Source organism: Rosa rugosa, chromosome 7, assembly GCF_958449725.1.
Source record: "Rosa rugosa chromosome 7, drRosRugo1.1, whole genome shotgun sequence".
Lineage (NCBI taxonomy): Eukaryota > Viridiplantae > Streptophyta > Magnoliopsida > Rosales > Rosaceae > Rosa > Rosa rugosa.
Genome location: NC_084826.1, coordinates 15,842,843 through 15,859,414, shown reverse-complemented (window position 1 = coordinate 15,859,414; position 16,572 = coordinate 15,842,843). Strand labels below are relative to the sequence as shown.

Genomic DNA, 16,572 nt, shown 5'->3' with positions numbered 1-16,572 from the left:
CATCTCATTTGCAGTGAACTTGTTAGCTGGATATAGCTCTGCGCCAACGCGACGCCATTTGGATTGGTGAAAAAAAATGTCTTTTGATACTTGAGATGTACGATTGATATGGGTTTGTTCTATCGCTACAGAGAGACGATAGATTTGGACCCATCACATATAAGAGACGCCACCAACATTGGTATGCATTCTCTCTCCATCCCAAAACGACATTAGTGTTTTGGAAGGTTTGTTAATGCTGGGCACCTCTCTGACCCACACAAAGGTTGTTCCTAAATGGGTTATGTGTTCACCATAGGTAAGATCGCTATATCTTGGAGGTCTACAAAACAGAACCTAGTCACTACTTTTTCGAATCATGCAGAGATTATCGCTCTTCACGAAGCGGTTCATGAATGTATATGGATTGGATCCATAATTACGCATGTTCGAAACAATTGTGGTTTGAAGTCTACCACAGATGAGCCTACGAGCATTCATGAGGATAATGCCGCTTGCATTGAACAAATGAAGCAAGGCTACATCAAATGCGACGACACCAAGCATAATAAGCAATAACAGACTTTCCTCATAATCAAAGTGAACAAGGTTCGCTCTAAGGACAGTATGATAGACTTGTTCATTAAGTCATTTCCTAAATTTCACTTTCGAGAAACATGTTGGTAGCATCGTTTACGGAAATTATCTGAACTCCCATGATCGTAGTCATCAGGGGGAGACGCAGACATCAGGGGGAGATGTCTACATGTTTGGTCTTGAAACGTGAATGGTGTATTGTACTCTTTTTTCTTTTTCGACCGAGGTTATTTTTATCCCAGTACGTTTTTGTTACTCGGTAAGGTTTCTGACGAGGCAACGAGAGGAGCACCGCGTTTGGGGGACACAATGGGGAGTGTTTAGGGACACTTAGATTGTATGTCTAGCCCAAACTCTAGTTACTTGTCTGAGTTATAATAGGGTTAGTTTTACAGATATTCTTGGAGATATCTTCGTAGATATCCAAATCATTGTACGATTATGTTTCCTTGTAAGACTATGATTCTATGCTTGTAATCTTCTATATAAATAGACCCCTATTATTAATGAAAACACAACTCATTCTCCTAATTCTCTCTGTTCTGCATCCCTTTTTCCTAAAACAATCATGAATACATGAGAATTGATTACCTATCTCTCATCTGCATACAATTTGCAAGGCATCTGCAAACAACATATGTCCACCTAATTATAGCAATGATCCTTAAACATAGTGATGACGGAGTACATAGGTGGTAAAATTATGATTGTATAAGTGGCCATTTTGTCTCATGTACTCGTTACTTGTTAGGTAACCCTTTATGAAACGCAAATTGTTTGGTAAACTATCAATGGCCATTTTCATTTTCTATTTGACATTTTGCCCAACGACAATTATTTCCTTAACTAAAAAAAAAAAAAATTCCTTGTAAACTCTTGTATTGATAGTTTGGGAACGTCAACGTTGGTTACCGATGTCGATCACCGTCTGCATCATGAGAATACAAATACAAGAACATATGAAGATTTGACGTGTGATGTATATTAGATGTTTTATTTTTATTATAAATTATGTGGGCGACAGATGGTGTGACGTTTAATTATATTTTAATTTTTTTCAAAACAATTAAAAAATAAAAATCATATGTCCTAACTGGAAAACAGATAACTACATGTAGAACATGTCAACAAACAGTAAAAATTGATAATTGTATGACATGTATGTTTATATGTAGAATGAAAAAAATGATGAATGAGATTAAGATTGGATACTTGCTTCTTACCACGCAATTGAATCTTCATAGGAACATAGAAACCTACTTTTGATGCAGGTACAGTAATGTGTTAAAATCATATAACAACTTTTGAATCATAAATAGTTTATTTATTTTGACACATATACTATGACTTTTTATAAAACAGAAAAGATGATTAATTAAAAGAAACTCGATCAAATCTCGGACGAAACGAGAGCGTTTTAGTGTTTTACTTAGTAAGATCACATTTTCTTTCCCCTTCATTGTAGTAAAAGCCGTGAAAGTGGAGCATAGAGATGCTTTTAATAAAGATCTGGAGCCAAAATTACTGCACATGGTGTGCCTAGATTTTGTACAGACTCCCAGATCTATAGATCTGTGGCGGGGGTGAATTTACAAGTACGAGACAAAAACCCCCCCCCCCCCGACACAGTAAAAAACAAGGAACAGTAAAAGTAACACTCTTTTCACCCTTCCCATCCATCATCCCTCACCCAGAAAACAAAAACCCAGCCTGAAATTCACAAAACGACTGAGATTCGGATAAAAATCCCCCAGAAAACGTTTCAAATATTTTTTTTTTTTTTCGTTTTCTTTTATAAAGCGGGACCCACAGCATAAGACGCGGGTCCCACCCGCCTTCAAAATAATCTGTGCCAGAGCGGAAAGAGAAAAATCACTAGTGTTTTCCTTGCTCTTCTCTTCTCTTCTCTCTCCATTTCCTGATTTTCCTCATCAATCTCAAGCCCCCGAAGGGAAGGGTTTCAATTTTCAAGGGTTTTGGCCTCTCTCCTTCTCAATCTTATTTACCGAATCTGCCACCAATGCTATTGTGAACCACCGCTCCTCCATAAGGTACTGTTCGTGCCTCCGATCTAGTTGTGCTTTGAGCTATTCATGTCGGTTTGTTTTAGATACGCATGTTCAGTTCAGATTTGAGCTCCTGGAGTTCTATTCACTTGTTGTTCTTGTAAATGTTGTCCAGCAATTTTTGGCATTTTTCGGTTTTATTTTTTTTTGGGTTGTTGGATTTGTTGATGGTGCTGTTTGATTTGTTTTGCTGCGTAATTTAGTTTTGAATATATTGGCTTTCGGGAAGAGGTGAGGCTGAAAGCAAATCTATGCAAAGAATTGAACTTTTAAGTATTAAGATACTGAAAAAAAAAGGCAACTGGGTCTTGCTTCACGTTCTGTTTTTGATTTAAGTGAAAGGAAGATGAAATTAGAAAATTTTCTGAGTGGTCTGGTTCTTTTTTTTTTTTTTTTTGTAAATTGGGTGTTAGTGGAATTAGGGATATGTGATGTTGATGGTAAAGTGCACCTACAGATGGTTTCGGATTACTATTTGGGATTATATTGCATCTAATTATATATTGGAAATCTGTTTTTGTGAATGTCACCATCCTTTTTCAAGACTTATATGTGATGTTGGGAGATTCTTTGACTGTATTTAGCATATTCAATGCTAATACGACTTGGTCAAGTATTGGTTTGCACTTTTGAAGTCTTTTTCTGGGTTCTACAATGAAGGCCTATTATTGTGGCTCATCTTTACTTGTACTTATCAGTGAAATTAAATGCCTTTTTCTGCTGGTCGAGTGTTGTTATTCAATAAATTGTTCATCTTTTTCTGGGTTTAAGTATTATGTGATTTGAAGTCAAAATACATATAACATGCTGTAGGGATTAACGTCAGAAAAGCTTCCTAATTTTACCTGAAATGATTTTCAAGGAATTGGATATCAGAAATGTGTTGGACTAAACACACTCTCTTTTTGGTGCTTCATTTTATAATTAACAGGCTCAGTAATCATAGAAATGGGTTCCTTTGCGGGTACTTCTGAGATTGTTGAAGCGACAGACGAGCCCAGTTCAAGTCAATATTCTCGTGGAACATATCGACCAAATACAGGTTTGGGTGAGAATGATAGGAAGCTTCCTGCACTTAAACTAGGATCATCCAGGGATTCTATAGAAGATGATATTAATAAGCTTTTTGCGGCAATCCATCTCAAAACTTCATCCAAGGGTTCAGATCATTCGAAGCAAGTAGGCACTAGCCCTTTGAATAAAAATGCCTTAAAGAAGCCAATTACAATGGGTGTGTCTCACTCACCAAGGTTTGGGACTTCTGAGCCAGCAACTCTAAAGCAGGCATTAAGGGAGCTGTCTATTACCAAGGCATCGGAAATGGCTGCTATGAAACGGTTAACAAAGTTGACAAGTCCTTCAAGAGCCTCTGAAGCTGGGAGGATCAAGACATTGTACAATGCGGTTGTTGTTCAAGCCACTCAATGTGGTCCTTCCTCACATGAAGACAGGGGAAATATAGTTGAAATATCTCTGGTCCCAGAAGAAAGCACATCATATTCTCGTCAGAAGATGCCTGATCATCCTCCAATGCCCAAGACGAAGTCATCAAGCCAGAGTGCACATTCTTCTCCTCGATTTGTAAATGGGACAACGGGAACTAGTGCTGGGAGCACAGCAGTACAAAATGAAAGTGCTTCCACGTTGAGGACAGTTGGGGTACAAACAATAAAGTCGGAGCTGGGTCTGGAAGATAAAAATGAATCTGGTAGCGACCTTATTTCAGAAGTTGCTGAAAATTTACCTGCCAAAGCTGTTTCGAAGACAACATTAAAGGCAGAGCTGGGGAAGAAAGAGAAACATAAATCTACAAAGGAAAATAATTCAGTATCTGCTCGAAATAGTCCTACCAAAACCAAGTTAGCAAATAAGGTCTCAGCAGCAAAACCGGGGCGAAAAGTCAAGGTGCATGGAGTGCCTTCTTCATCTAGCTTCGTCAATGGAAATGTGGCAAGCAAGTTTTCCAGAAACACCCTCCGCAGTGTCAAACCATCCAGCAGGAATAAAAGTATTCTAAAGAAGAAGCAAAAACAAGATTCAATGTCTCCTGCCTGCAAATCTAGTAAGAATAATGAAGCTGATGCTGATATTGTTGCATGTACAAGTCAGCTGGTCTGTGAAAGATGCCATATTGCCCTAAGAGGTGCCGGAAAACAATCCAATCAAGCTTTGGCAACCCCCAGTCTTGCTACTGATATAAGCTCAAGCAATGTACGGTCCAGTCCAAGTAAACCAGGCTTCACCGTAGATACAGGTGGGGGTAATGTCGCAAAAGCAAAAAAGAACCCAAAATCAAAAGGAACAGGGGAGTTCTCCCAAAGCTCAAAAAGTAGCCAAGGTGAGTATAGTAGTAGTACGAGTTTGAGTGATGAGAGTAATTTAAGTAGGACTAGTTGTAGCAATAAACCTCACATGTCGAAGGATGTGAGGTGGGAAGCCATCCGTCATGTTCGGACGCAGTATGGAGCCCTGGGCTTGAGACACTTTAATCTTTTGAAGAAGCTTGGTTGTGGAGACATTGGAACTGTATATCTTGCTGAGCTAATCAGTACAAACTGCCTTTTCGCCATAAAGGTAATGGACAATGAGTTCCTGGCAAGAAGGAAGAAGATGCCAAGGGCTCACACAGAAAGTGAAATACTGAGGATGCTTGATCATCCTTTTCTCCCTACATTGTATTCCCAGTTTACATCAGATAATCTTTCATGTTTAGTAATGGAGTATTGTCCTGGTGGAGATCTTCATGTCCTCCGGCAGAAACAGGTCGGAAGGTGTTTTTCTGAAGCAGCTACAAGGTAGAAAACTTAGTAATGAGTTCTCTATCTGTATTATTCGTTTTGTTTCAGAGGCGTATGAATTTGAGAGATAACCTACAATTAACCATTAGGGTGCAAGATATACATATCTAAGAGAAGCATATCATGTCTAGATTTATTACTGTTTCTGGTGCATTATGATTTTGTATGTGTTAGTGTGTTGGTCATGCAATTTTAAGATAGGAACACAGTTGCTCACCATACCCATTTACAAGCTCCACCTACACCACTTGCACCAGAAATCAATTTACTTTTTTAGCCAATTCAGGTATTCACCTGCTGAAACAGATGACTGCCTTTGTATTTGTGTTCCTTTTGTTTTGTTATGCAATTGCTAGGAGAGATCTTCAATTCAGACCAAACTTAAATATTCTTTCATCCTTATTCCTTCAGACCATCTATATTAAAACTATTCTTTGTGTGCATGAGAGCTCTAAAAAGCTCCAATTGCATTTTGCAATTATATTAGGCTACGGAGCATTTTGTTCAGGTCCTTTGATATACTTTGTTGTGTATTGACTAATGCGCTACAATTTTACATGAGATTACTTTGCTAAAAGGAAACTTTATACTCTCATTTATTCTTTGTATTTCCCACAACATGTGAACAATAAGTAACTTTAAATCTGCGTTTTCAGGTTTTATGTGGCTGAAGTCCTGCTTGCTTTGGAGTACTTGCACATGCTTGGTGTAGTTTATCGGGATCTGAAACCGGAAAACATTCTTGTCCGGGAAGATGGTCACATAATGCTTACAGATTTTGACCTGTCTCTCAGATGCTCTGTCAGTCCAACTCTTTTGAAATCACCTTCATGTGATGCAGATCCTGCGAGAATGTCTGGTCCGTGTACAGCATCTAACTGCGCTGAGCCCTTCTGCATTGAACCCTCCTCTTGTCGAGTCTCATGCTTCAGCCCTAGGTTTCTACCTGCTGCCGCAAAAACAAGGAAGTTGAAAAATGACCCTACATCTCAAGTCAGATCATTGCCACAGCTTGTGGCGGAGCCTACCGACGCACGGTCCAATTCCTTTGTTGGGACCCACGAGTACTTGGCCCCCGAGATCATCAAAGGAGACGGTCATGGTGCTGCTGTTGATTGGTGGACGTTTGGAATCTTTCTTTACGAGCTTCTATATGGCAGAACACCGTTTAAGGGTGTTAATAACGAGGACACATTAGGCAATGTGGTCATGCAGAGCCTAAGGTTCCCCGACACCCCGATTGTGAGCTTCCAGGCTAGGGATCTCATCAGAGGGCTGTTGGTAAAGGAACCAGAGAATCGGTTGGGCACGGAGAAAGGAGCTGGTGAGATTAAGCAGCATCCCTTCTTTGAAGGTTTGAATTGGGCGCTAATCCGCTGTGCTGTTCCACCCGAACTGCCTGATTTTTGCGACTTTGAAGTTCCAGACATGCCTGCTCAGGACGATAACGCCAAGTACTTAGAGTTCAAAGCTACCGGAGAGCACCTAGAGTTTGAGTTATTTTGAGGCACGAATCACCAATTTTCCCAGGAGAAGCTGTCTGCTTGTGTATCACCTCTTGAAAGACTCTCTCCTCCTTCCCTGTTGTAACCCAACTCTTTAGCTTATGTAAATTTGGTAGAGTACAACTACTTTACTCTGGTAGAGTTTCGGTAATGGCGCATATATCAGATTCGACATTGTTGTCCACTGTGATAATGTATAACACCGATTGAGAATTGAGATCGGTATGAATCAAACCTCGCAAATCAACTAGTCTTTTCCTTTTTCCCTCCAAAAGGTTAAACATATCATCGAATTAGTAATATTCACCGGACTTTCGATACCGAATACTTTTTTCCATAGTTATAACCGTAAATCCTTTGCCCCTAGAACCCAAATGTTCATTTTGAAGAAAATTTAGGGAAAAGTAAAATATATATATATATATATTTTGTTACCGAGATCTCCGGCGAAGGAAAGAGGGCGAGGCACCGAACATGATCACACGATATTTTTAAAGGTTTTCTAGGTTTGGCTAGAGTCATGTCAGAACATTTCCTCCCCCGATCACCAAGAACAGATAGGGATTAATATTTCACACTCCAAGAATAGATAGGGATTAATATTTCACACTGCTCTTGTAGTCTTACCAACTCCACAACAGATTGTGGTTAAAAAATACTAACTACAGTAAAAATGTTGAAACATTTCGCCATTTCGGTTCTCCTGCTTTGTATTTTCTAGTAGCACAACAATCAGGCATCGGAAAACTGAGCATGGCTTCAAGCTCAGACGACGACTTCATCACCGTCGTATGCACAAACCCCAAAGCGGTCACCACCACCGCCGCGGAGAGAGAAGTTCTTATCTCAGTCTCAGATATCCAAAGCTGGGATTTGCCAGCAATTCTCTGTTGCCAAACACTCAAAGTTAAAGCTCATCGGAACAGGTCCGTCCCTTCTCGTTTCCTCACTGATTTTTTTCCGTTAATTTGCCGGAAAAATATTTATTACTGTGTGCTTGTTGCAGGCTTATCCAGCACTCCTCTTATTTCCATGGACTCCTAACCGGCAGCTTCAGGTAATCAATTTCGATCACTAAAACATATGTGATTGATCGGTGAGCCTCAAGCTTCTTTTGATTTAAATTTACACAGGTTTTTCAACTTTGATATGCTCCTGGGATTGCTAAGGAAATTTTGTTAGAGTTTGGGCTTAGTTTTAGTGTGTAGATGATGGTTCTGATAAGAAATGCATGCTTTTCTTCACTGGATTATCATGTCTGTGCTGACATTAGTTATGCTCAAGTGTTGCTATAGCTGAATTTGTTCGTAAATTTCTTGTAGCGAATCGGGCCTGGACTGTATAGCAATTGAGTGGAACCTGGAAACGTTTGTAGATGTTCTGAATTGTATATACGGCTGCCCGTTGGATGTTACATTTGATAATTTTCTCCCTCTTATTGAGGTAAAATAGATTAATCCGGATTAGAGTTTTTTTTTTTTTTTTGGTTATCTAGTAATTCTGATCCAATGGGGTTTCTTTCTCTTCTTTACAGTATCTACTTAAGATAAGACTGTTTAAACAGATCATCCTCTGGCATTATTAGAGAAAATTGCATTTCTGTCCAAATAATGGTGTTACATTTGCAGGGTGCACTTTACTTTGGAGTGGAGATGCTGCTCACAAAATGTAAAACTTGGTTTTCTGAGGTGGCATCATCGGAGGTGCCACCACAAATGCAATTGGATGATTTGATTTATATTTGGAGCTTTGGTTTAGAGCACGGTGAGAAACTATCTGAAATTGCTAGAATGATTAGAAGTGACAAAAATCTTGTTTTTTAAAGACTTATTTTCTTTTGACCGTCATGGTCTCTAGTCTAACAGTTGAAATTGGATGCAGCCTGTGATTTTCTTCCAGAATTGTGTGCGAGCTATCTTGCGAGAAATTTTGTATGTTCTAAACCTATGTCTAGTTTCTGTGCAACCTCCTTCTGCCCATTTCTCTTTCTAGTGTTGTCTTTTCACACACTCAGATTAGTTGTTGTAAATACGATTATACTTGAATATTAGTTCATACACAGAGGCTAGCCACTGGTCATAGATACATTTTGATGTGATAAGGAATAGACAATCATGTTTCATTGTGATGTAATACTATCATCTTAAAATTGTTTGGTTGGGCTTTCTCTAGATTACCATGTTTGTCTTTAATCCTAAATTATGCTTGATATGTAAGGGATAGGTAATTACAAGGATATAAGGGCTGAAGGTAGCCAAAAGGGACATGGGTGGAGGTACAATGAACTGTTAAGATTACTAAGGACTTAATGAAGGATATGGTTTTAGCATAATGAAATAACATCATAGCATCAAGTACCTGGGCATGTTATATGTATTGATAATGTGCACATGCACACACGGATGTGTGGCTACTACTCTTGGTTAGAGTGAAAATAGATGCGTACAAATGTTTCTTTAAAAGGTTGTTGCTATTTGCTAATGGTTTAATGAGAATTCTTTTTTGCTTGAGTTATATCAAATCCTAGGGATTTCTATCTTAATAGCTTACAAGCTTTGTGCAATATGTTGCTGTCCTTGTGCTCAACCTGTTGCTATTGAATTTGACGGATTATGGTTTGTTTTTCAGATGTGGGCCATATCTGTGAATTGTTTTGTAGATATTCCATACGAATTATTATTATCTTGTGTGAAGAACATAAATTTGACAGTGGATAGGTTAGTTATCCTTAAATAGCTTAGTTTGTCTGTTGCAAGACATCGTGGAACTCTGATATGTTAGACTCCTGGTTGTATATACAGTGAAATGCATCTTGCTGATGCACTTTTAATTTGGCTTGATGCTAACACAGCGAGGATGGAAGGTTTGAATGTAAATGGAGGTGACTGCACTGGCATTTTGAAACAGGTACATGTTAAAAATGTTTCTTTGTCTTCATTTATGAAATACTTAGCACGGGTGATTGTAGGTTACAGTCTTTCTATTAAATTATCTATTCTTGCTGTTGAACAGATCCGTACAACTCTTTTGCCGTTGAGGTTTGCTGCAGGTATGCTTAATTCTCGGATATTCAACGTAGAACACTGATAGATGATCCCTTTCTTTGTCATGTCCATTATTACATATTGATTGGGTTCTTTTTTCAGAGAAAAGAAGTTCTTGTCATTTTTCTAAGTTTGCTGATGAGAGCATTAATTCAATTTTTAGACTACTGAAAATTCCATCCTCTGGCTCAATACATGCCTTAGGAGATGGTCACTTGCATGATTTAAGGATTCGGCTGACAAAGTTTTCTAAGGTATTTATTCCTGATACTATCTCTCTATAAGGCCCGTAGGAGGTTATCTGAAACTTTATTTTCCGAGGGTTCATATGATTGAAGATATAGCATTTGAGTATTTTTTCTGTATTATCATGTGCATATTCATAGTTTCCCAAACTAAATATGGGAAGGGGAGGGAACATATGTTTTTTTTTTTTTTTTTTTTTTTTAATAAAAGTGTCTCCCACCCGCCTAATTTTTAGTTGATTTATTTTCATTTAGTTATTTATTTATTTTGGGAATGTATCTCAATTTGTAATTGATTTTATTTTAGATTTCTGGGTGAGGGCTACAAAATATTAGAAAGAGGCTCTTGTTAGTGCCTAGTACTTTACACAAATTAGTTAAGGGTTATGAGGGTGCATTAAGTTCCGTCATGCAATACACAGACCAAAGTAAGTTTAAATTAAATAAGAAGGGATAATTCTATGTGCTTGTGAAACAGTTGATCTATTATATTACAGGGGTATATAGTATTCTAATACCCGTAGCTTTTGGCAGACAGTTTGTATTGATTGCCAATCTAGTCTGCCTAAATTATGGTTATACTGCTCAATTTCTGTAGCTGTTTAATTTGGTCTTTTCTCTTTGTGCAGAAAGTAAAGCTTTCAGGTTGCCCACAGATAACATCAGTAATGTTACTTTTGTCTGTGCTTCCTTCATCACACAATATTGGATCCACATTAAGAATTATTGAACAGTTACCAATTAAGCTTGAACGTCTTGACAGAGATCAGTGTTCATTATTACTGAGATCCCTGCCAACTCTGTCTTTTGACGCAATACAAGAAGTGGATATTTCCAAGTGTCCGAGACTACACCTTGAAACTGCTATTGAGTGCTTCTGCACATCATTTCCATCTTTAAGGACTCTAAAGGCAGCTTTTCTTCTGAACTTCAACATAAAAACTCTCTATCACCTGGTTTGGAAATGCCCTATGGTCTATGAAGTTGACTTAACTACTGACACTAGTCCAATTATAACATCACAAGTGTGCACTTTATCCTCAAGTCCAGCCACAACACCACAAAGATCAAATTTGTCCTTAAATGTTGGGGAAAGTCCTCTCTATATGAATCCCTTTCACAAGTCTGGATTATCATTAGCAAAGCTCACACTGGAGGGGAGAAGCGATCTCTTTGGTGAGATAATTTTGGATTCATTAATGCTACAAACCTTCTTAAGATAGTTTAGCTTAACTCTGCAATGAGATTGGCAGTGACATGCTCACTTGTTAAACACGTGGCAAACTGATGGGAAAATATTTACCATTCTATTCAATGTAAGGCATGAGATCATTGTAGAGTTCATAAAAATGAAAATCTTGGCATATCTGTAGCAGGCAATGAGAGTTCATAAAAATGAAAATCTTGGCATATCTGTAGCAGGCAATTGATGACAGTGATCATGTGCTTTTAATCTGCTGGGTCAGGGAGTAATCGGATTATTGACATCTCTACACTGGTGTATGAATGCTACAGTGGTGATAGTATCTCATTGTTGGATTTCTTATTTAGCAACTTCCATGAAATTCAGATATCTGGTTAAAGTTTATGTATGGTGAATGCACAGTTGCGCACACCTGTAACCCATGATTGTGCAGTTCTGTTTCCTTTCTGATGGGCATCGCCTGGATATTTGTCATTGATTGCCGCACTAACTCTTCCTTATTATGTTTATGGCAGATTCTGATCTCCAGTATATCTCCGAATTCTTAGTCTCCTTACAATACCTCAACCTTAGAGGGTGTATTTCATTAACTGATGTCGGCATAGCAAGTCTTCTTCTCAAATGTCCCAAGCTACATTCAGTTTTAGTTTGCGATACTTCTTTTGGGATAAATTCGGTACTAGCTCTTTGTTCTAGCCCTTCAGATTATATTGCTGGCCAACATATAGAAAATAAGCATTTGGATCCCCTGGCATTTAATCTTCAGGCACTTCATATGGGTGGCTGCAAGTGTGAGTGTCATTTCCCCCTTATGTAGATTGCCTTTTGAGGTTTATATTTGCTGTTATATGAACTACTATTTCTCACTATTTACCAATTGAACACATTCAATTGGTCTCTTCACAGTCTTGTAATTGCACCTGTATTCAAATGATTGTACTTTGATGATGGTTTGACATAAGTAAAGATCTAAGAAGTTGCAAAATGCTTGCTATAACTAGTCCAATAAGTTGTAAACATGGTCTCTTAGATTGATTAATGTCATTTCCTGATCTATATAAAACCAAAAAATGGACCTAGGAATTGAAATGCCTAAAGTTCATGGGACCACATGATGACCAATCTATCATTCTTGTCAGGTGTTGAAGAAGAATCTCTTCTAAAGATTATGTCTCAAATGCAAAAGCTGAAGACTCTCTGCTTGCGCGATACCAACCTAGATGATAGTGCTCTATGTAGGTTTGGAGGTTCATCCTTGGAGATGCTTGACGTTTCTAATACTAGGGTAAATCATGAAGTGTATTGAACCTACTCTTTTGTTTCAGAATCAACAGAAGACATTTGATATAATAATCTTTGAGCAGCCAATTGAAATTTTGTTTTGGGTACAAGTCATTGATTGTTGATGTCTGAAGGCAAACTCATCTGCCTTGTTTTGTTTAGTCAGGCACCAGAAGGCCAGAGTCGTCTGCATCCCTATTGTCATTGCAACCATGGTAATTATGTGCTTGTAAAATTTCAGGTTTCGCAAGCTGCTTTAGCTCATCTTGTTGGTAGAAATCCAGGTTTGAAGTGTTTGAAACTGAGAGGCTGTAGAAATTTGTCTCAACAAGAATGTGACACTCAAAATGGAGAATTTTCTTCAGCCTATTCCTGCAGAGAACTACATAATACAATTGGAAGAACTCTTATGTTGGAAGAAATAACACTTGGATGGGGATTTTCTTATTTCTCTTTGGAAGCACTGAAACCTGCAATCTCATCACTGAGGAAAATAACAGTGGGCTTAGGTGGATCATTAGGTGAAGACACACTGGGAAGACTACCAAATATTTGTCCTATGCTTGAGTCTATTGTTCTTTACTTTCAGGTATGATTGTTAGTGAATTTTGAAAATACTTTAGGCAAAACCTGGCATGTCCTCTGTGACTTATACTGTTATTATATGCATCAGCTGTGATATCAGGAATATGAAATGCTAAGATGTTTTGGGATAACTATTTGTGGAGATTTACTTAGAGATGCACATTCCTTGTTATATATCTTGATGAATTTTGTATTCCTCGTGCTGTGCATTATTGTCTGTTGGGATATGTTTTTGTTGAGTCAGAGTGATATTCAGACTTCATTCATGGATGTACCTCAGTAATATGAATTTACCTCTGTTCTTTACAGGTGTTATCTGATAGCATCATTATGAAAATTATGGCAAACCTGAAGAACTTGCTAGTATTGGCTTTGTGTTACTGTCTTGGTGATATTTCTATTGTAAGCTTGAAGTTTTGTATCCCAAACCTGAGGAAGTTGAAGCTTGAGAGGGTGACCCCTTGGATGACGAACAATGATTTGGTTATTCTTACTAAAAGCTGTGTGAATCTAATTGAGCTTTCATTGCTAGGGTGCACACTTCTCAATTCAGGTCAGGAGTTTTTCTTTCAAAGGGATCACTTAAATGTGCCATGACAGACATTTCCTTGTTCATGTCTAAGTCAAGATCCGATTTCTGCATAACAACCAACAAGGAGCCCAGACTCCGGTGTATGACCTGTTGTTGGTTTCTTTCAACTTTCAAGTGGATTTCGTTAACTTCTCATAGTTATGTGTTGGTTTACCTCTAGAGCAATTGAAATAAATAGCTACTCATTTGAGTTGCGGGATATGATTGATATGACATATTACCTTTCTCTTCCTGCCTTGCTTGCAGAGTCTCAACAAATAATCTCACATGGATGGCCAGGCTTGGTTTCTATTCATCTCGAGGTTTGGTTTGTTCGATTATGGCTTATTACCAAATCTCTGTTAAAGCATGACCATTAACTGTCTGCAAAATTGGGCATGCTGCCTTCCTCGTCATACTCTGAACGAGTTGGGGAAACATTTAAATTACCCTTGTTCTGACTAAGTGAAGAAAAATGTGTAAATAATGGATATAATGCTTTTCTGAGTTAAGTGCTTGGTTTCAGCCAACAAGTGGTTATATGTCAATGTGTGAATTCATTTGACACAATTATCAGCCGGCATGTGATATCAGTCTATGTTCTCATAGTGTTTTTTGGAGGCTTTCTTGCACTAATTTAATGATGGAAGCTTTAGTATGGTATAAGATGGTAGTATGGTATAAGATGGTGCCCTTCGTATATGCTTATGCATGTTTACAGAAGTGATCAATTTTGTTTTCTAGGAATGTGGAGAAATGACAACTAAAGGGGTTTCTTTTCTTCTTGACTGTAAAGCTCTTGAAGATCTCTTGCTGCGTCATAATGTGAGAATCTATGACTGCTTCGTTTCATCCGACATTGATGTTTACTGCAATTTGAATGTGTTATATACTCCGACAATATAATGATTGCTTGTTTCTGTGGTGCTGGATTGTTCTACATTGTACAGGGTCCTGGGATAAAGAGAAGCTTTATTTCCGATGCTGCTTCAAAGGTGATGATAATGTAGTACCGCTGTTCTTAATATCAGTTAGAAGAACCAAGTTTAACATCAACTTTTTGCCTTTCATGTTGGTTTCAGTTGCCACTGCTTAGGAAGGTATCATTAGATTTGTGTGATGCAAGTGAAGGTGAATTTGATATTCCTGATGTAAGTTTTGAAAATCTGTCTATTAGTATATTACTCCCTTTCACCCTCTTTCTCCCCTGGATTATGTGGTCTAATCTATTTTATTTTTCACAGTATGCTGACAGATATTTTCTAAGTACTGTGAAGATCGCTAGATGCAAGTCTCAGAGGTACGGTCTGGAGGTTCAGTTTGTCGAGGCTCGTAGGAGGCCTGTGCACAAAGAAACACTTGTGCTGGTGTGGAACAGCAAAACTATCATTAGAACAGTGGTGAAGGAAAGACTAATGCTCTAAGGTCGGGGGATGTTAAAGTGGTGAACCAACTGCCTTATTATGCATTTATGCTGTACAATTTACTTTGTTTAGGTAGATTAAAGTGTATTATGCAATTATACACAAAAGGTTATGTTTGTGTGTATGTGATGAAATTTGGTGAACATAATTGCCAGGAAGTGAGAATTGAATTTTGTGTTAAATCTTTGGATTTTTAACTTGGGTCCTTACTGTTTCTAAATACATCATGAAATTTGATCACCACCGCCAATTACTTATACAAGCGGAGAAGAATTTGAAATGATTTACTTATGTGTTGAGCACATGTTTAAGATCTGACAAAATAACTTCATTATTTACTAGTGGATTCATTTTGCAATTACAAAAGGAGTTGAAGAGCTTCATCTTCAACTTTCCATTACCCAAAAAGAATTTTTTGAGTGGATCAATTACCAGCATCTGGAGCTTTGGTGTATTGTCTAGGATACAAATGACCAACTCTTGTCTCGTACCAATTACCTCCGAATCCCTGCATCTTAACCATTTTCAAATGATCATTTGTGAATCCAGAATGATTCCTCATCTCTCTTGGATAAGTCTCAGACAAGTCTAGTCCATTTAGTACCATTATTGTAAGTCCTTTCAAAAGGGCTGCAGCCTTGAGTACATCCAGCACACAATAGACATAATTTCGTCTTGCCTACTAAATCGAGCTAGGTCAATGTCCAAGTTCAGTTGCTTGAGATAACCATGAGTTGGTAAGCTACTAATTCGGGGTGTTTCCGCTGGCATCTGCAAATGAAGAGTCTCAAGCCCGGGAGACAAATGCAAATTGGACTAGTGCTTGAGGTATAAATGTTTCACGTAGTCTCGTGTCTGAGAAATATATTCTTGCTAAGTGTGGAGTTTGTATGGAAAAATACCTGCAACTGCAAAATGGAATGTATTACAAGGAGGCAAGATTTAGTGCCGAAATCTCCATTTTGGTTCCCTCCTCAACAATCTAACAATTTTGAGATCAGTGAGACAATCACCAGCAACAATATTAAGGTATGATTTACCCATGACATAGTGCAAGGAAGCTTTCAAGTAATAAACAAACAGAGAAGAGATTTGCCATCAGACATTGATCAAGAAAAACTTCGTGTAGACAGAGAAGTTGGCTGATTGAACGCGTCAAAATCAGTAGTAGGAGGTCTAAGAATACATTCCTCCAATGACAAATGTTTTAGATTAAAAGTCAAGCCAACATGTAAACTCTGAGGCCGGGAAAACATAATGTTCATCTGGTATC

At 38.1% G+C, this 16,572-nt stretch overlaps 2 protein-coding genes across 4 annotated transcripts; both read left to right on the top strand.

Annotated features, from left to right (window-relative positions):
- Positions 1-2,445: 2,445 nt before the first annotated feature.
- LOC133720404 (serine/threonine-protein kinase D6PKL1-like) lies at positions 2,446-7,209 on the top strand. The gene is made up of 3 exons (XM_062146686.1): positions 2,446-2,627; positions 3,574-5,437; positions 6,097-7,209. The coding sequence occupies exons 2-3, from the start codon at positions 3,591-3,593 to the stop codon at positions 6,944-6,946; spliced, it is 2,697 nt and encodes an 898-aa protein (XP_062002670.1). The 5' UTR covers positions 2,446-2,627; positions 3,574-3,590; the 3' UTR covers positions 6,947-7,209.
- A 322-nt stretch (positions 7,210-7,531) lies between these two features.
- LOC133721030 (BTB/POZ domain-containing protein FBL11) lies at positions 7,532-15,496 on the top strand. Of its 3 annotated transcripts, XM_062147538.1 has the most exons (19): positions 7,533-7,871; positions 7,952-8,002; positions 8,268-8,388; positions 8,574-8,709; positions 8,827-8,876; positions 9,574-9,662; positions 9,747-9,852; positions 9,958-9,994; positions 10,092-10,243; positions 10,864-11,410; positions 11,954-12,229; positions 12,578-12,723; positions 12,961-13,308; positions 13,614-13,857; positions 14,143-14,198; positions 14,620-14,700; positions 14,826-14,870; positions 14,958-15,026; positions 15,120-15,496. In XM_062147538.1, the coding sequence occupies exons 1-19, from the start codon at positions 7,699-7,701 to the stop codon at positions 15,297-15,299; spliced, it is 2,907 nt and encodes a 968-aa protein (XP_062003522.1). In that variant the 5' UTR covers positions 7,533-7,698; the 3' UTR covers positions 15,300-15,496. The 3 variants fall into 3 exon arrangements, 1 of the variants encoding a protein (XP_062003522.1); XR_009852051.1 differs by lacking the exons at positions 14,826-14,870; positions 14,958-15,026; positions 15,120-15,496 and having other exon boundaries at positions 7,532-7,871; positions 13,614-13,976; positions 14,620-14,701; XR_009852050.1 differs by lacking the exons at positions 14,826-14,870; positions 14,958-15,026; positions 15,120-15,496 and having other exon boundaries at positions 7,532-7,871; positions 13,614-14,033; positions 14,620-14,701.
- The last annotated feature ends 1,076 nt before the right edge of the window (positions 15,497-16,572 follow it).